Raw genomic sequence first — 20,097 nt, forward strand, 5'->3', positions numbered from 1 at the left:
ACATATTTAAAAAAGCATACAAAATCTTAAAAACACCTAAAAATCACTATTACAACACAATAAACAATGAGCAAATAACTACAACGACAACATACAGTAGAACCATGAAAACGGCGCTCCTCTCTGTCCCTGATGAGACTGGACTGGTCCCCTCGCACCGGGAGGACCGGCGGCCACGCACCCCTGACCGCTCCTGACCGCCCCAAACACAGACGCCACGCGCCCCTGACCGCTCCTGACCGCCCCGAACAAAGACGCCACGCGCCCCTGACCGCTCCAAACAGACGCCACGCGCCCCTGACCGCTCCAAACAAAGACGCCACGCGCCCCTGACCGCTCCAAACACAGACGCCACGCACCCCTGACCGCTCCAAAGACGCCACGCACCCCCCTGATTGGACAGCCCAACTCTGCTCAGATTCTTAAAAAAAAAAAAAAAAAACTTTTTTTTTTTTTACTAATTAACACAATTATTAAATACATAATTGTGGTTTGTACCAGTTTGTGTTAGATCATCATTAATTTTAAAAGTGTATTTATTACTTAAACTAGGCTACCTTTAAAAATATATATATGTTACGGTCAATGTGAGAAAACGGGGAATGTGAGCTTTTCCCGGTTATTGCGCACATTCCCTGACCTCGCGGGGAATGTAGGAGAAACATGTGCGTTTCTCACATCTCCCGGGTAATGTGCACATTCCCCGACCTTGCGGGAGATGTGAGAAATTGGTTAGTATTTCTCACATCTCCCGTACGGTCGGAGATTGTGCACATTAACCGGGAAATGCTTACAATTCCCGACCTTGCGGTAAATCTAGGAAAGCGCAACCGAATGCAAAACTTCTGCGCAGCCGGGTGGTGGGAGAGGGCTTATGTGACGCCTCAGATGGCGTCAGTGTTGCCAGATTGGGCGGGTTCACGCCCAATTGGGCTTCTTTTGATCACGTTTGGCCGGAAAAAATAGCATTGGGCGGATGGGCTGGAAAAAATAGCATTGGGCGGGCGTTTAAAAAAAAATATATAGGCCTATATTTTAAAACTGGCGGGACAGACGTTTCAATTTTATCCAATGATGTTAGTAATAGGGTGGGAGATGTGCACCTGTCCAATAGGGGTGAGGGAGATCTCCCTGTTCAATGCATTTGATTCACACGGTCAAGGAGAAGGTCGAGGTCGAGGTCGGAGTCAAATCTAGCTAGCTACCCCCGAAGAAACCTAAAGATGCCAATTTGGGGATGTGGGATCAGCAGGTTTCTGTCATGATCACCGCATCGATGCCTTTTGGCTGGAGGTAGAGGCCTTTAAAGATGCCGGAGGAAATCTGTGCTTTCAGGATGTGGCACTTGGCGCAATCATATTGCTCACTCTGCCCATATCAAATGCTCATGTGGAGAGAGAATTTTCCCAAGTGACGCTAAAGATAATGCCAGAAATCGCATGGGATTACCGCTGCTTTCTGCTCTCATGGACGTGCGCTCGGTCTAACACGGAGCGGTTTGACGGCTGCAACGTTCCACCCTCCCCGACAGTTGTTGGGGAGCTTTGACTCAACCATCTATTAATACTTGCTAATTAGCAAGTTCACCACATGTAGGCCTACATAGTTTTACATTTACGAGTTACGTTAGAAGTTGGAATGGACTCCTGGCCTGTTCGGCGTGAAGGTAAGACATTTTTACTTAATACTATACAGCAGGTGTTTCTGGATGTCGCATCATTGAGTGATGCATTACTTGTGTCTCTGCCTGCTTGCCTGCCTGAGTATCACACTCCTGACTCGGTTATTGTAGGCGAGCAGGCAGGGTATTCATGGGTGGTTATACAGGTGGTTATATAGGCCTACCATTGGAAGTTGTGTAGCCTAGTCCACTTGTCACATTCTCTAGCGGTTTCTTGTCACCACTAAAGCTTGTTATCTAGCTTGTCATCTTGTCCTCTATTCATGATATAGCCATGCTTCTCATGTGTTATTATAATTTGTTGCCTGCATTATCATTTCTTTGACTATTTGATGGGATTACGCATCTTTCTCTCTGTCGTAGGCTGTGTGTGACATGTGTAGGCGTGTGTTGCAGTTTACCACGAGTTATTATTATTTTCGGTATTTCAACTGAAAGGCATTTTTCTTAGCATGCACTGCTATATGTTATATACTATAATATTTGGGCGTTTTTTTTAATCACATTGGGCGGATTTTGAGCACTCATTGGGCTGGAAAACATCACACCAATCTGGCAACCCTGGATGGCGTGCACCATAAGAGGCACCCACGGTAGTTGGGCTAACGTTACTGGCACACACCTGTGAGAGATTTTTCGTCTTTTCGTCTGTCTTTCGGCTAGCTAACGTGTAGGGTTCCTTTGGAGGTTCCCACCTTCCTGTTGTTGCAATGTTCCTTTTGCGTTTGTTAACTTGATCACCAGTGTAGGCCTATCCTCCTAATACTACTCACACTGTGTGCAGCATAGGCTATATTACTGTTCAAGGTAGACCACAGACTGTTATTAACTGTAGGGGAGGACCGGGACGAATGAAACACTTTTTGGTTTGATCAGATTTACACAGAAATTAATAAAGATGGAGATTACATTTTTTGATGACAAACAACTTGTACATGTCCTTTACTAACCTATTAGTTGTAAGTTTCGTTCTGTGGTGTAACAGTTCAATTCAAGACGGCCGAGAACAGAAGATGTGCATTGTTTCTCTTGTCGCTGCCGTGCGGGGCGAGTGAAACAGATGAGTGGGACGAGTGAAACATTGAGATTGTTTTGCTTGTGTTGCGTAGCCTCGCGGCTTGTAGGCTAATTATCTTAACTTTGAACACATGTATAATTAGACCCAATTTAATGTTTCCATTAATGCAATTGATGCTATGTATTCGAAAACCATGGGCAAAATGTCAAGCGCCTCTCGTTCTAAGCGCACGAGCCCTCTCCCACCACCCGGCTGCGCAGAGGTTTTGCATACGGCTGGACTTTGCTAGATTTACCGCAAGGTCGGGAATTGTAAGCATTTCCCGGTTAATGTGCACAATCCCCGACCTTGCGGGAGATGTGAGAAATACTAACCAATTTCTCACATCTCCCGCAAGGTCGGGGAATGTGCACATTACCCGGGAGATGTGAGAAACGCACGTTTCTCCTACATTCCCCGCGAGGTCGGGGAACGTGCGCAATAACCGGGAAAAGCTCACATTCCCCGTTTTCTCACATTGACCGTAACATATATATTCATAATCCACTAATGGCACAACTCGTCCGTCGAAAAAAATGAGATCTGACTGTACTGCTCAGTGCTCAACAAGCTACAACTAGCCAACCTGCTCATAATGGCAAAAAGAGCTATAAAAACAATTTACCACTTCTTCATAAAATAAAATCTGGCAATGCTAATGAAGAAGCTACCACTCGAAATGACAGCGCAGCAGGTGCAATCGAATGCAGAAGTGCTCCAGAGGCTATCGGAGCTAGCACTAACACTAGCACTAACACTAACACTAGCACTAGCACTAACACTAGCACTAGCACTAGCACTAACACTAGCACTAACACTATCACTATCACTATCACTATCACTATCACTAACACTAGCACTATCACTAGCACTATCACTAGCACTAGCACTAGCACTAACACTAGCACTAGCACTAACACTAACACTAACACTATCACTAACACTAGCACTAACACTAACACTAGCAACATCACCATCGGCGAGGAAGCTAGCACCAGCAGGCAGTTGCAGTTTGATGTTGTGATGTTGGGTATGGCCTAGTGCTCGGTCATAAAGTCATATTGACATGCTCGTGGTGTCTAGATGAAGTTTGATGCGTTGTACATATTGAATTGTCATACGGATTTCTCATTAGCATACTGTTCACAACTGGTATTCTTTGTAAATAGACGGGACGAGACGGCAGAAGTTTTTTTTTTTCTCACGTCAAAATGTTGCCCCCCCTACTCTCAGAGGGTAAAATCGCCTATGTGTGTGTGTGTGTGTGTGTGTCAATACCTGCATGACTATAAAAGGAGGATGTCATGTCATATGAATCACCTATAGAGCTCCTCTACGTCCACCTGGACTCCATGCTCTTCATCTACACCGCGTCCTGTTGCGGATACAATCAACTGAGAAACATTCATTATGAATGAGAAACAATCCTCACCAAACTATTTCTCAACTGAATAATGTAATTACACGCTAATAAATGACAACTACAACATTGTAGATACGCAACAAAATTAACATTAACAAACATTAACCTCTATGCACAAAATACAGGGTTGACATATCTAAATAACATTCACTTACACACAACTATTTTACATTGCCTAGCAAACTAACCAATGCAGCTGTATATTTTTTTTCCTTATAATTTCACCCCCTTCACAATCGAAATGTTGCAATTCCATAGGTGATGACATGTTGTAATACCCAAAATGTACAAAACACAACATATTAACACATATTCACACTAGTAACTACTATGTTATACAAGAGGCATATATACTTTGCCTACTACATGTACAAACTGCTGTTATAGTAAAGCTATGTCACACTCTACTGGTGAAATGTGAGAATGCACCCTTAGACATTTATTGACTACCAATAGCCCTACAGGTTCCAGCGTCTCATTATAGGGAAAAAACAAAACATCTTCAATCGGCACCATACCTGTATCTATGTTTAAAAAAAATGAGGCCACGCGCTCAACCCACGCCAATCTTTAACAACTGTGGGCTAGATCCTGAAAGTAGTTGATCACATGATCCCCTGCAGCTCCCTACAGAGCAAACAGGTCTGTGGACGACTCGGTAAACATGGCCCTTCACTACATTCTACAGCACCTGGAACACGCAGGCACCTACGCCAGGATCCCGTTTGTGAACTTCAGCTCTGCCTTCAACACCATCCTCCCGCAAACCCCTTTCTGAGAGGATGGGCAGGCAATAAAATAGATAAGGAATGGTTAGGAGAGACTGTCAGTCTCTTGTTTGGTATATCTGTGTGTCTCTGGACCACATCTTGGATTTCTTTGTTTTCAGCTCTCTGGCGTTAGACATGCCTGTAAGCTTATAATGAAAATGACCAAAATGTGCATTGGTCTCTGGAATATTTATTCAAAAATTTACTAGAACCCATCAACCTAGAACTAAACTCCTGAGGTCAAGAAAATATCTTCAACACTTTCCTGCTTCCTAGAGGGAATGACTGGTATTTGGTAACAGGTGTGTAGAGAGACGCACGTCTTCACCCGTCCAATGTTAGCTCTCAAGACTTACCTGGAGTTACCATGGACCAGACATCGTGGTTAGAGGTTGGCTACCAACCTAACTGGGGTTGCTAGTTCAAATCCCAGGTCTGATGAGGAAGTTTGACAGGGAGATGGGGGGAAAAAGGTACTTTGCATAAAGTATATTTATGCCTTTAGAGTCAGACAGCTTTTTACAAAGTGGGGTAGTTTATTTGAGACATGTTCCAAAAAGACACATTTCTAAACCATGTAGGTAAATTAAAACAATACCGGTTTCTTCAAAATAAAAAAGGGATACATAGTTTTAGGCTATGGAATGTTGTACACAACCGAACAGGCATAAATACATTTATTTTTATCACCTCAAGTACTAGTAAAAAAGGTAGAAAAAAAAAAAAAAACTAATCCGGAGCAACTGCAGCATTGGGGTTGAGTCACTACGAGGAGGCCTGTGAACGAGCACTCAACCTTTCCTAGAACATTCTAGAAAGAGTCGCGCTAGAAGCAAAGAGAAACTCAGTCCTCTGGGGGTTTCTTTACAGTGATTATACAGTACATAGTCACGACCCGTAAAAAACAAACAAACACCGACGCTACGACTAACTATAGTGGAGCCTTCATCCGCTCTCTTCCTCGCCCTCCTCTTCCTCCTTCATTGGGACGCCTGGCAGACGGGCGTCTCACAGCTTCAGCTTCTTCCTGCGGCCTCGTCCGTCCGGGGTGCCCTCCGACTTCCTCTTCTGGGCCTGAGGGAAGAGAGACACGAGGAAAACAACAACAGCTGTGACGGGTGTGAGTCTGTCAGGGAGGAGGGGGTGATGTAGTTTGAGTGAGAGCAGGGAGGAGGGGGGTGATGTAGTTTGAGTGAGAGCAGGGGGGAGGGGGGTGATGTAGTTTGAGTGAGAGCAGGGAGGAGGGGGGTGATGTAGTTTGAGTGAGAGCAGGGAGGAGGGGGGTGATGTAGTTTGAGTGAGAGCAGGGAGGAGGGGGGTGATGTAGTTTGAGTGAGAGCAGGGAGGAGGGGGGTGATGTAGTTTGAGTGAGAGCAGGGAGGTGATGTAGTTTGAGTGAGAGCAGGGAGGTGATGTAGTTTGAGTGAGAGCAGGGAGGAGGGGGGTGATGTAGTTTGAGTGAGAGCAGGGAGGAGGGGGGTGATGTAGTTTGAGTGAGAGCAGGGAGGTGATGTAGTTTGAGTGAGAGCAGGGGGGTGATGTAGTTTGAGTGAGAGCAGGGAGGAGGGGGGTGATGTAGTTTGAGTGAGAGCAGGGAGGAGGGGGTGATGTAGTTTGAGTGAGAGCAGGGAGGAGGGGGGTGATGTAGTTTGAGTGAGAGCAGGGAGGAGGGGGGTGATGTAGTTTGAGTGAGAGCAGGGAGGAGGGGGGTGATGTAGTTTGAGTGAGAGCAGGGAGGAGGGGGGTGATGTAGTTTGAGTGAGAGCAGGGAGGAGGGGGGTGATGTAGTTTGAGTGAGAGCACACAGGCAGAGGAGAGGATACTGAGGGGACAGGGTATTTAGAGGATAGTGTATATAGAAGATAGTGTGATAGTGAGTAGGAGCATGGTCAGCAGGAGCGTGGTCAGTAAGAGCATGGTCAGTAGGAGCGTGGTCAGTAGGAGCATGGTCAGTAGGAGTGTGGTCAGCAGGAGCGTGGTCAGTAGGAGCGTGGTCAGTAGGAGCGTGGTCAGTAGGAGCGTGGTCAGTAGGAGCGTGGTCAGTGTGGTCAGCAGGAGCGTGGTCAGTAGGAGCGTGGTCTTACTGAGGCTGATTTGGGTCCTCTCTTCTTCTTCTCGGCCTTCTCTCTCTCCTCCAGCTCCATGTTCTCTCTCTCGATCAGCGTGATCAGGGTGTTGCAGCGCCTCTGGAGCTCCTACAGCACACACACACACACATGCACACACATACACACACACACACACACGCACGCACGCACACACACACACAGTTATACTTTCAATTCACACCCTTCAAAGTTGATCCAAACATCCCTCAAGCCTTTTGTCAGTGTCAACATAAAATCAACATAACGGACCAAGGGCACGACAACGTTCTCAACCGACGCAATTACTAGAACGCACATTTTTCCGCACGCCTCCGACCCAACACCCCCCCCCCGGAACCCGGGCCGCTCTCACCATGGCGGTCCTGGACTTCAGGAACCAGTCGAAGCGGAACTGCGGCGAGTTGCGGATGCACTGGCGCAGCTCGTCGTAGACGCTCTCCTTGTCGAAGCCCAGCTTGTGCAGCATGCAGATGAGGAAGCGGTCCTCCTCCTCCGTGTAGTTCTTCCCCTTGTTGGTCCCGTAGGAGATCCGCAGCTGGTGGAACGGAGCCTTGTAGCGGCCAATCTGGACGGAGGGGCGGGGTCACAATCACTTCAGTTCTACTTTTGTTTAAACAGAATAGAGGGCTTAGTAATGTGACTTGCTTGTACAGAGTGGTGGTTTATACGTTCGGGGAAGGAGGAGCTACCTTTGTGTCCAGTGCTTTCTTGATGCTGATCCTCCTCTGAATCCTGGCCTCCCCTCTCTCGATCTGGGCCATGATCTTCTCGATGTCCTGAAGCTCATTGCAACGTTCCCAGAAAACAGCTGCGAGAACACGCAAGAACACACACACACGTTAACAACATGCTAGTCTTTTCTTGTGATAGGTTTACGACACCACAGCTCTGCCCACTAGATTGCTCATCCTGGACAAGGTCAAGTACTACTAGATGGTCCAGGTTTAAGTTGAATGGTGTGTGTGTGTGTGTGGTTACCGGAATATTCCATGACTTCTTCTGGTGTTTTGCCCTCGACCTCCCTGGCGATGTTCTCAATGTCATCTCGCCCCCACTTCTCGTTGGCTTTGATGAACTGGTTGAAGTCGCGCTTGTTCCAAATCGTGAAGCCCTGCATTGAAGTTTCAAGTGGAAGCTTATGAGCGCGTGTATCGACAAGAAACACCAACACAGTTGTAATCCATATCAAATAGATCAGCGGGTCAAAAAAAACTTTTCGGCCAATACCTGTGAGAGGAGGTTCTCCTTCTCCTCCAGCTCCTCCTCTGATAGGGCCTCCGCCTCGTCAATCTTGGCTTGCTCCTCCTTCTGGTGCTGAGCCGAGTTGGGGAGTTCGGGGTTACGAGGAACCTGAAACGCGCACACACACACGCACGCACACGCACACGCACACACACACACAAACGCACTTAGAAACACTCCACCCTTTCCATACTGGAACATTATGTACAGCCTGGACATTAAGTAAGGCCGGCGGCGCACCTTGTAGCCGATGGTCTTCCTGTAGAAGAGGATCTCCTTCTCCAGCAGCTCAAACAGACGCGGGGGGAAGAACTGGAAGTCCTGAACGTTGGGCTGCTTCGGAGGCCGAGGGGCCTACGGAGAGAAGGGGGGGGACAACCGGTTGGTTTGGCTTTAAAAAAGATTCATCGGTGGGTTGATATTTCAGTGCAGTGCCCCTCACGAAGAGGGACCGCTGAGCCACACTGCGTGCTGGGGTAGGCTGTGACAAGGGCACTTTGAATTATATTAAATTAAATAGTTTGACTATAAATCAACCCGGCGGCCTGGGAATGTTAAGTCTGCATTTCCACCCCTGTCCTGAGGGGGGCGGCGGTGAGGTGGGACCCACCTTGGGTGCTTTGGGCTCGCTGACGCGCAGGGCCTCTCTGAAGTAGGCGTCCACGGCGTAGTTGGCCTTCCTCTCCCTCTTGGGCGGCTCGATCCAGTTAGCGACCACCTGTTGGGCAGGAAGTCCAACCTTGAAAACTTGCTGCGATTGGTGTTGAAATACATTATGTTGCCGGTCTTAATACAGACTACAACCAAGTGCTAATTCTCTTTCATACACACAAACATGAAAAACAGAGAGCGCGCGTGGAAGAGAAAACGAGGCACTTTTCACGCCGGACAGTCGTCTGCGGTCGTGCGACGCACTGAAACGGGCGAGGTGCGCTGGGGTGACCGGGGGGGCGTCCGGCGGGCGGCACGGTACCTTCTTCTTCTCTCGGTAGTCCTCTCCTTCGAAGGTGTACACGCTGCTGTTCTCCGTGTCCATGGTGAAGTTCCTCAGAGAGCTCTCCCCCAAGTTCTCCATCTTCTCCTTCATCTCCAGGGTCTGGGGGAACACGGGAGAACGCCGCGCACCCGTCAGAACCACGGCACAGGAAGTACAGTACTACTCGCTACAGTGTGACAGTGGTTTAGGGATACACCAATAATATCGGCCGTACGGTATCGGCCGACGTTCGCCTCGTTGACTGCCATGTAAGTAAGATGACATTCGCCGGCGGCAGTGGACGATGTTTATGTTGTGTTGCATTTAAAGGTCATTTCATAAATCTATCGGCCAAATTGTCATTTTAAACATGGGTATCGGCCCAAACCATACAGTTATTATAATATATTATAAACAGACTATATAGTATAATAACATAACAGAAGAATGACTTGACTTCATGCATGGCCATTCTAACATCATCAGGTAGTGTGGTTCTAACAGAACATCAGGTAGCGTGGTTCTAACAGAACATCATCAGGTAGTGTGGTTCTATCAGAACATCAGGTAGTGTGGTTCTATCAGAACATTATCAGGTAGCGTGGTTCTATCAGAACATCATCAGGTAGCGTGGTTCTATCAGAACATCATCAGGTAGCGTGGTTCTATCAGAACATCATCAGGTAGCGTGGTTCTATCAGAACATCATCAGGTAGCGTGGTTCTATCAGAACATCATCAGGTAGCGTGGTTCTATCAGCGGGCTCCTGACCTTCTTCTCGCCCCTCTCCAGGATGGCGTCGATGTCCTCGTCCGTGATCTCGCTCTCCTTGGAGGCGAACACGTGGGTGGCGCCGTGGCGGATGATGGACAGCATCTCGTCCTTGCCCAGCTTGTTGAGGTTGGGGTCGACCAGTCGACCTGTAACGCACGGAGACGCCACGTGAACCAGCGGCAAACCGTTGTCTTCATCTCCACACACACACAGCGTTTAAGTTTAAAAATGTATCTGTACGAGATCTAAAATGCCTCTGAGCCTCTATCTAAGACGCATACTGCATCAACACACTGGTCGTCACGTGGTGAGAATCCCGACGTGGGCGGTCCTCTCCCTGACGGGTGAATACGGTACCTTGCTGGATGACGATGGAGTCGAGGTGGAGCTTCATCTCGGCCCGCTCCACGATCCTCTCCTCCACCGTGTTCTCCGTGATGAAGCGGAACACGCGCACCTGCTTCTGCTGGCCAATCCTGTGGGCTCGGTCCTGAGGGGGAGGGGCCAAAACAACCAATCAGGATTCGTATGTCTCACAGTTGCCGGGTAGAAAGGACCAACTATGCAGTACACACCTCAAATAGACTAGTTGTGTTTAACAATATTAGCTGCTCAGTTATAAACTTAAGTCATATATTGATCATCATGAACTACAGGCGCTGGACAAGACATTTACAGCTACTATTTAAGTCAGCCATTGGAGAAATAGCAAGCCATTCCAGGAACTGAAAATGAAAAGGTTTTTCTTTTTTATTCAGTAGGGACGAGTGTTGTCGGTAGGCGGTACTGACCATGGCCTGCAGGTCCACCTGAGGGTTCCAGTCCGAGTCGTAGAGGATGACCACATCTGCGGTTGCCAGGTTGATGCCCAACCCCCCGGCCCTGGTGCTCAGCATGAAGAGGAACTTGGAGCTGTTGGGCTCGTTGAACGTGTTAATGGAGATCTGTGAACAGCCGGGGCAGGTGGGAAATTAAGTACTTTGACACATTTTAATTAATTACTATTATATGTTGTTTGTAAGCAGGACACATCTGTGACTGTAAATGAAACCTGGTCTCAGTAGGTTCTTCCCTGTCTAAATAAAGGCTTCCTTCTTTCCTTCTTCTTCCCTTTCTAAATAAAGGCTTTTCTTTCTTTCTCTTTCTTTCTTTCCTTCTTCTTCCCTTTCTAAATAAAGGCTTTTCTTTCTTTCTCTTTCCTTCTTCTTCCACCTAAATAAAGGCTTCTTTCTTTCGTTGTCTTTCTTTCTCTCTTTCTCTCTTTCTTTCTTTCTTTCTTTCTTTCTTTCTTTCTTTCTCTTTCTTTCTATTCACATCAACTGAATGTTTATTCTATTATCATTATCAGGGTTCAGTCGTGGTCAGGGGGTGGGGTCTTGTTTAGAGGTGAAGGGTCAGCCGCAGGGCTCTAAGGGCTTTACTCACTAGTAATACTAAATAGTTTTGTGCGATCAGAAAAAATCATTTAGGAGCACACTGTTTTCAACTATTTCACTCGCATTTTTTGTCTAAAATAAATCCATGCAAATTGGATCAAACTAGTCAAAGTTTTGCGCACCCGTATACAAAACTACAAGTCCCACAACTGTGGGACTGTAAAGTTCCACGACTGCAACCTGCAACGCGCAGAACTCTCATAATGACAGCTCAGCTGCCCTCACTCAAAAACGACTGTGCAGGCGCCGAATGCCCCTGGCAGTAACGTTAACAAAATGAAGCCCATTCAATCGTATTTTGCCAGGAAAAGTGGAACCAAGGAGAGAGAGGAATTCGGTGAGGCCCGGGGGGAGTCAAATCAACTGTCACTCAAAAATCTATTGATTGGATTAGATTCAACATTGCACTGTAGCCTACCAGTAACTGGATCCATATCCAAACGCAATGAAATGCCGACATCGTAAAAAGCGTTTTCCTGAAACGCGTGTCATAACGATCCAATGACATGTTCCTTTGCATCTACATTAAACTAAGCTTTTCCACTGATTTTAAAATTTTGGAATTATTATTTGCAAGAGATATTGGGCTTCTTCCCATGTTTTTTCACGGCACCAGCAGCTAAATTCACAAAGCATTGTGTGAATTTTCATATACCCCTCGGTTTCAAGTCAGCATCTGAAAACCCTCGTTTTGGAGGATTGTTTAAACGTCCACTAGCCCTCGATATGCTCCCTAGCCCTAGAAGCTAAAAGGAATGGGACACACTAACCTACGCATGAACGTGCAAAATGTAGGGGTAGAGCCAAGGGCTAGGGCTAAGGGGGGTATTGGGATTGGGCCATACCCTTCATTAGGACCAATGCACATGATGAAGAGTGTGGGAATAGTATAGTCTTCATTAGGACCAATGCACTTGATGAAGAGTGTGGGAATAGTATAGTCTTCATTAGGACCAATGCACTTGATGAAGTGTGTGGGAATAGAAGCTATAGTCTTCATTAGGACCAATGCATATGGTGAAGTGTGTGGGAATAGAAGCTATAGTCTTCATTAGGACCAATGCATATGGTGAAGTGTGTGAGAATAGTATAGTCTTCATTAGGTCCAATGCACATATATTATATAATATTGCACTGTACTTTAGATTGCTATTCTTGCACTTTGCCTTCAGCACTAGATTATGCTCTTGGTCACTTGTTTTAGAGAGAAGATGCACTTGTGAGTTCTGGCAAGTAGTAGAACATTGGCTCTTCCTACGTTAAATGCAATTATTGTTAGTCGCTTTGGATAAAAGCGTCTGCTAAATGACTGTAATGTAATGTAATGTAAGTGTGTGGGAATAGTAGTCTTCATTAGGACCAATGCACCTGATGAAGTGTGTGGGAATAGTATAGTCTTCATTAGGACCAATGCACATGATGAAGAGTGTGGGAATAGTATAGTCTTCATTAGGACCAATGCACCTGATGAAGTGTGTGGGAATAGTATAGTCTTCATTAGGACCAATGCACCTGATGAAGTGTGTGGGAATAGTATAGTAGGAGAGGATGAGAGCTCTTATGGTGAGCAGGTTATTATTGTTTATTGTTGTTGGCAGTAGGCCTAATGTGTGTGTTGCTAATAAAAATCTGTTATTTCAAATTTTCCGTTGCGCTCCTAAATTTCTTTCTGTGCTCCTAAATTTTTTTCATTTAGGAGCACATGTGCTCCATGTTAGCTTAGAGCCATGGTACCTGTCGCTCCTCGTGGGGTGTCTGTCCATCCAGCCGGCAGTAGCCAAAGTTCTTCCACATGCAGTAGTCCTCCAAGATGTCCAGGCATCTGGTCATCTGGCTGAAGATGAGGACCCGAGAGCCTGTGGGGGGGGGGGGGGGTGTTGTTAGCGGCCGATTAACACACATCAACACAGCCAGTAGCGCTAGCCTGACATACTGAAGGGTTTCTCTTCAGAGTGAAACCACACGTCACCTTCACCCGGGCATCTGCAGATCAATAGTTTTATTGTCGTTTAAGTTTGGTTCCAAAACGTGAGCGAGATTTTGCAAAATAATCAAATCGAGAGACGGCGAACGCATTTTCGAGATGTCGCTAATCGCCGGCGGCGCGGCGGAGGTCTCCCTCTAGGACCCGGGGGACGCCGCCGGCCGGGCGCCTCCACTCACCCTTAAGCCGGGCTCAGACTACAGGATTTTTGGGCCGATTTATCCCCGATTCACCTCTCCCGACAATCGGAGGAGAAATCTGGTCTGGAACGTTGGTCGGGGCCGATGATCGGCCCAGATGATCTTGTAATGTGAGGGGTTTACAGATCCAATCTTATACCTCCCGATCGGCTCGCAGACCCATCGGGGCGGCCCCGATAATATCAAACATGTTTGATATTTAGGATTATTACGTCCCGACTTTACAAGTGAGACGGCGAGACCAGTGGTTCGTTGCTCCCTCGGGCACGATAAGATCCTGTAGTGTGTGCTGAGCCGTTATTTTCAAAACTTGCTGTGTTGTGTGCTTGTTTGAGATGCGCAAGAAGAATATCTGTTAAGATTCTCCTTATGTGCGTGATGTAACCCGATTTCGAAAATGGTTAGGATTTTAAATATCCTGTAGTGTGAGCCCGGCATTAGGGATGTAACAATTACCGGTATAATGATAAATCACAATAACATTTGATTACATTTATCGCAATAAAATTATCACTAAAATCGTGTTTGACTACCACGCTTTGAAAAAGTTGCTGAAATACTGTCCAGCATGAACCGTTAGCAACAGTTAGAAAGTTAGCAACAGTCTCCAAGATGCATTATTTTAATGTTTATGAAAACAAAAAGTGCATAGTGCTGCTAAATGCATTTGTGGTTTTCAATTTAAAACTTGGTTAAATGATTTCAGTGTGTGTATCATCGGTTTTTGAAAATTTTCAGCACATTTTAATAATACCGTGATAATACCGATAACCATGATCATTTTGGTCACTATAATCGTGATGTGAAATGTTCATACCGTTCCATCTCTACTCACCCTGCACCTTCATCTTGGGCAGCAGCTTGTCCAGGACGGCCATCTTGCCGCTGTTGACCACCAGGTGGAGGTCGGTGGTGTAGGGCGGGCCGGGCTCCGCCCCGTCGAACAGGTAGGGGTGGTTACAGCACTTCCTCAGCTGCATCAGCACGTTCAGCAGACGCATCTTGTCCGTCTTCCCCGCAGAGTTCAGGATGTCGATGTCCTTCATCAGGATCTTGGTGTACCTGGCGGGGGGGACGGAGACGGAGAGATGGAGAGATGGAGAGACGGAGAGATGGAGAGACGAGAGATGGAGAGACGAGAGATGGAGAGACGAGAGATGGAGAGACGGAGAGATGGAGAAACAGAGAGATGGAGAGAGGCGTTCGTCTCAACAGAGGTGTGCAACTGCGCTGATACCGAGTTGATGTTCGCTGGCTGGGTGGTTGTTTCAGAAATTATATTTGACATTTCTGAATTCTGAAAATATCAGGATATGGTTATTTTATGGCATATAGCTAGCCAATCTATTTGTGTGGTGTAACTGAACCCTAACCCTAGCTCTTAGTAGTGGTGTAACTGAACCCTAACCCTAGCTCTTAGTAGTGATGTAACTTAACCCTAGTTACACCTAAAAGGGAAGGGCGGGACACTCACCACTCTCTCTGCATCTTGCTCAGCCCCACGTACATCTTCACCTCTTTCTTGGGCAGCAGGGACTTCTCCACCTCCGCTTTGATACGACGCAGCAGGAAGGGACGGAGTACCTACACACACACACACACACACACGCACACACGCACACACGCACACACACATTTAACCAACAAGAATAGCCATGGGCCATAGAAGTGGAACATATTTCAAATGTCAAAGGCTCAGGTGCTAGAGAACCGTTGTTTTTTTGTTGCTACTCACAGTGTGAAGACGCTCCACTAGCTTCTGGTCTCCCAGACAGTTGTTGGTGTCGAACCAGGAGTCAAAGTCCTTTCAGAACAAAACGTGTAATCAGTCCACACAAAAAAAGCAAAAAGCACCGTTCCAAGGTTTCACACAGATACACGCATATTGAATTGAGACCTTTATTCAGGGAAGACAACTGAGAGCAAGCTCTCTTTTTCAATGCCGCCCTGATTACAATAAAAAAAAAACACATACAAAATAGGAGCATGATCCAACAAAACAACAAACTCAAAAACAAAGTCATTTGATCCAGGATAAAAACATAAAAGACTACAAGAAATGTGCAGTCGACATGGAGCACAGCTTCTATCAGAACCTTAAACCTCTCCAGAGAGACAGGCTGCTCCAGCTTTAGGGGGTCCTGCAGTCTGGTCCACCTCTCGGGGGCGTGAATACTAAAGACAGACTTTCCTGTGTTGGTGTCACACCGAGGTACGTTCAGTCTTATATTATATAATGGCAAAAACAGCACTTCACGCAGTACGCTTTTGGCGTTTCACAGAAGAGGGCGTCCTCTCTCTGGGCGGTCTCTCTCTCCCTCTCTCCCCCTCTCTCTCACCTCTGAGGAGTTGAAGACATCGGGCAGCAGGAAGTTGAGCAGGGCCCACAGCTCGTGGAGGTTGTTCTGCAGCGGCGTGCCGGTCAGCAGCAGGCGGTTGGTGGTCTTGAACTCGCGCACGATCTCCGACAGCTGGGGACGGGGCCACAGAAAAACCACACCGTTACACACTGTTACACACCGTTACACACCGTTAGGGCCGGCAAGCCTCCCGGGACGGGGAGAGGGGCACGTGTGCGCGAGCGAGTTTCAGGATGAATGCTTTGAATAGGGGCACCGCCAATCCAGTGTGCGCTCACGAATTACGGTAAATCGATAACAGCGTAGATGAACGCAGCCCTAACCGCAGATTAGGATACGTAGATCTAGAACAGCGTTGTTGACATTATCAGATTAGACACGTAGATCTAGAACAGCGTTGTTGACATTATCAGATTAGAAACGTAGATCTAGAACAGCGTTGTTGACATTAGATTAGGATACGTAGATCTAGAACAGCGTTGTTGACATTAGATTAGGATACGTAGATCTAGAACAGCATTGTTGACATTAGATTAGGATACGTAGATCTAGAACAGCATTGTTGACATTAGATTAGGATACGCAGGTCTAGAACAGCGTTGTTATTATATTATATCAGGTTCCATGCTGCTCCCAGACCTTGGACTTCTCGTTCTTGATCCTGTGGGCCTCGTCGATGACCAGGTAGCGCCAGTTGAACTTCTTAAAGACGGCCTTCTCGATGATGAGCATCTCGTACGACGTCACGCACACATCCCATTCGCCCGGCAGCAGGACGTCCCTGATCATGGCCGTCTGGGCGGACACACACACACACACAGACACACACACAAACAAACACACACACACACAGATAGGGTTAAGAGTGGGCAGAGTACCAAAGCCCTGCGAACATCAGCATTCCGAGACTCTGTGGTTGCGTCTGAATGGCTGATCCCACACTATCGCTGGGTCTTAAAGAAGTCTGCACTGCGACTCGGTAAACCAGACTCCTAAACAAACCCCACCACCACCCTCCCAACCCCCCTACAGCTGCCCGCCACTCAACTCCCAGCGCCGATCGCGCCATGGATACGCCGCGTATGACCACGCCTTTTCTAATACGTCCCGAATATGGTTCTGCGCACCGTGGTCGTCGTGACCTTTTTGTGGGACGGCGGATCTCACCCTCTGTTCTCTGTCCCCGATGAGGCAGACGGCCCGGAGCGAGGGCACCCAGCGCTTGAACTCGTTCATCCAGTTGTAGAGCGTGGACTTGGGCACTAGGACCATGTGGGGCCCGGGGATGCCACGGTAGTGTTTCATGTAGCCCAGCAGGGAGATGGTCTGCAGGGTCTTCCCCAAACCCTGGGGGACACACCGGCCGGGGTGAGACGGTGGAGGAGACTCTCGCTCACACACACACACTCTCTCTCACATACACACTCTCTCACACACACATACACTCTCTCTCTCTCACTCTCTCTCTCTCTCTCTCTCTCTCACACACACACACACTCACTCTCTCTCTCTCACACACACACACACACACACACACACAACACAGATATTTCGCACACACACAGGTATTGCACACAATCATAAGTATGCGCTCGCACACACAGAATCTCTATCCTGCACTTTCTCTCTCACACACACACACACACACACGCGCACACACACACACACACACACACACACACACACGGGTACTAAATCCAGTCAGCGCGCGTGCGGCGGGGCGTACCATCTCGTCGGCGAGGATCCCGTTGATGCCGTTCTCGTACAGGGAGATGAGCCAGTTGAGCCCGCGGACCTGGTAGTCCCTCATCTTACCCCCCTTCACGTCTGAGGGAGACAAAACCACATGCTTTAGCCCCGCCCGCCGGTTTGATTCTACCATGGCATTCCGTTAACGCGGTGGCGGGGGGGTATACGTACAGGAAGGGGAGTCGTCGAAGCGCGTGCAGACGTTGGTGGCCTTGCTGTTCTCACTCAGCAGCTCCTCGTCCTCCTCCTGCTCCGTGCGGCGATGGCGGTTGCTGTCGGAGAGAGAGAGGCGCGCGTGTGATCGATCAGCTTCTCTATAACACACACACACACACACACACACACACAGCCACCTGCACTTCACTCAGTGTAAATAAGAGCCTTGCGTCAAAGTTCGTCGCAATTATCGGCTGGAGGTGCCTGAATTAGCCGCCGACTTGAACGGGCCAACGACCGACTGGTCCGACCCCGTGTAAATGGACTGCACTTATACAGCGCCTTTCAATGGCCTCTCATTCACCCATTCACGCTCCAATGGCGGCAGCTGCCATGCAAGGTGATAGCCTGCTCATCGGGGGCGGTTCGGGGTTCGGCGTCCTCGCCCGAGGACACTTCGACGTGTGGAACAGGAGGAGGCGGGATCCGAACCGTCGACCCCGCGGTCGTTGAGCGGCCCGCTCCACCTCCGTGCGACGTGTACTCACTCTCCGGCGGAGAGCAGGTTCTGTTTCTCGTCCTTCTTGATGCGGGGACGGCCTGGCTTCATCTTGAGGGGAGAGGTGGGCGTCTTCTGGGCGGCGGGCTGGATGAAGTGGGCGAACACCTCCGTCTGCTTCAGCAGATACTCAAATCTGTTGGTCCGGTCTGTTTCCTGCAACGCACACGAGAGAGAGAGGAATTCGGGGAGGTGAGGCGTCTCGGCTTCGAACGCTGAAATTAAGATAATTCGCAGGCACTCGTGATCCCAAGAGCTGTGGGCGGGGGGGGGGGGGGGGGGGGCAGGGTGAGCTCACCACTTTCTCCTCGTAGCCGGGCGTCTCGTCCTGTGTGGTTTGGGAAGAGGAGGAGCCGTCCTGTCCGGCGTCGGGCGAGCCCTTCTTCGCTGCCTCCGATGCGTCATCCTTCTCCTGATGAGAGATTTGTAAATAAATACTTGCACAATCACGTTCACGAGTGTTGTTGTTGTTTTTTGGGGGGAGGGGGCAGGTCTGGACACGTGTAACCAATCGTTTTATCCAACCAAGCTCTTCTTTCTAGAGCAATATTTGTTGTCCCACTGTCGGGTCAGTCATATCATATCGCTACTGTGCCGTAACAGCATGAGCCTGGGAGCTGCTGTCATCAGAGACTAGGCCAACCCTGCGCGCTGCACAATGGGGACGAAGTGCTCAACTGAGTGGCGCGTTGATTTGGATCGGCGTGACTTTCTGGGCAAAGCCAATTAACATCAGGCACGGCTAGCTACAGCCTAAGCGAATTAGGTTTAGTGGTCGTTAAAAGTGTCGCTATGCGCACAACTTGCCAAATAAAAGTGGACTGAATGAAGATCGTAGCTGGTTAGCGGCTCGCTAGCCTCGCTAGCCACCCAGCTAGCCGCGGTGCGGTGCTTATGAACCAGGCTGGCCTCCCACTGCGTGATCACACTCTCCCAACGAGATGGGTCGCTGTTGATTATCGGTAGTGGCTAGTTCCCATCAACGCAGAGACCGGTCAAACCCTAACCCAACCCTATACTTAAACCAAACCTTGACCCTAAACCGAAACCGAATCCAAACCCTAAACGCAACCCTAATTTTATCCCTAAACGCCGTTTACGGAAACTACCCTTTACCGTTGATGATCTGAGACTGTTGTGCAAGCTAGCGCTCTCCGGCTAACAACAACTCCACTAGCCTAGCTAGCCGACAGAAAGTTTCAGATGTCTCATCAAAACTTAACGAGTGTGTTAACGTTAGACCTCACTTTAACACTAATCGACCCCCGTTTCAAGGTGTCATATCAACTCAGAACAGCGATCATTGTTGAACATTTCGCCCTCGTCCATTTCTCACCTCCGCTCCGCCGGTTTCTTCAAGTTCAGGCTGCTCTTCCCGCTGGTCCACGCCGTTTCCAGTTTCCGACATTCTTTTAACCGGATTTCTCCCTCGATTTAAACAGATCGTGTGTTTATTCGATGGGTAAGACCCAACGTTCACTACCAGAGAAGGTTTTTACAACTTTCTTCCAGCTAAGACGTATGATCCTATTGTTTATAATGAAAGACACGGAATTGGTCACAGGCGATTCATTCGCTGCTCTCTCCGCTGCCCGCGTTCACAAAGCAAGCCGGGTATTATT

At 48.2% G+C, this 20,097-nt stretch overlaps 1 protein-coding gene across 1 annotated transcript; it reads right to left on the bottom strand.

The window, feature by feature from the left end:
* Positions 1 to 5,534: 5,534 nt before the first annotated feature.
* Positions 5,535 to 18,612, bottom strand: smarca5 (SNF2 related chromatin remodeling ATPase 5). The gene is made up of 22 exons (XM_084454534.1): positions 18,465 to 18,612; positions 17,932 to 18,032; positions 17,738 to 17,838; positions 17,179 to 17,358; positions 16,651 to 16,806; positions 15,991 to 16,122; positions 15,387 to 15,455; positions 15,126 to 15,235; positions 14,487 to 14,713; positions 13,202 to 13,323; positions 10,823 to 10,975; positions 10,389 to 10,521; positions 10,029 to 10,177; positions 9,255 to 9,377; positions 8,892 to 8,999; positions 8,522 to 8,635; positions 8,267 to 8,389; positions 8,018 to 8,150; positions 7,729 to 7,847; positions 7,392 to 7,604; positions 7,016 to 7,126; positions 5,535 to 6,005 (listed from the first exon to the last, which is right to left on the bottom strand). The coding sequence occupies exons 1-22, from the start codon at positions 18,524 to 18,526 to the stop codon at positions 5,940 to 5,942; spliced, it is 2,805 nt and encodes a 934-aa protein (XP_084310660.1). The 5' UTR covers positions 18,527 to 18,612; the 3' UTR covers positions 5,535 to 5,939.
* Positions 18,613 to 20,097: the final 1,485 nt, after the last annotated feature.

The sequence above is a fragment of the Borostomias antarcticus genome (genome assembly GCF_949987555.1).
Source record: "Borostomias antarcticus genome assembly, chromosome: 20".
Taxonomy (NCBI): Eukaryota; Metazoa; Chordata; class Actinopteri; order Stomiiformes; family Stomiidae; genus Borostomias; species Borostomias antarcticus.

Coding starts and splice junctions, on each gene's coding strand:
- smarca5 (XM_084454534.1), bottom strand. CDS start 18,526: ATGAAGCCAGGCCGTCCCCGCATCAAGAAGGACGAGAAACAGAACCTG. Junction 17,839..17,931: donor CTTCGACGACTCCCCTTCCT/GTACGTATACCC, acceptor TGTCTCCCTCAG/ACGTGAAGGGGGGTAAGATG. Junction 10,976..13,201: donor CACCCCACGAGGAGCGACAG/GTACCATGGCTC, acceptor GGCTGTTCACAG/ATCTCCATTAACACGTTCAA.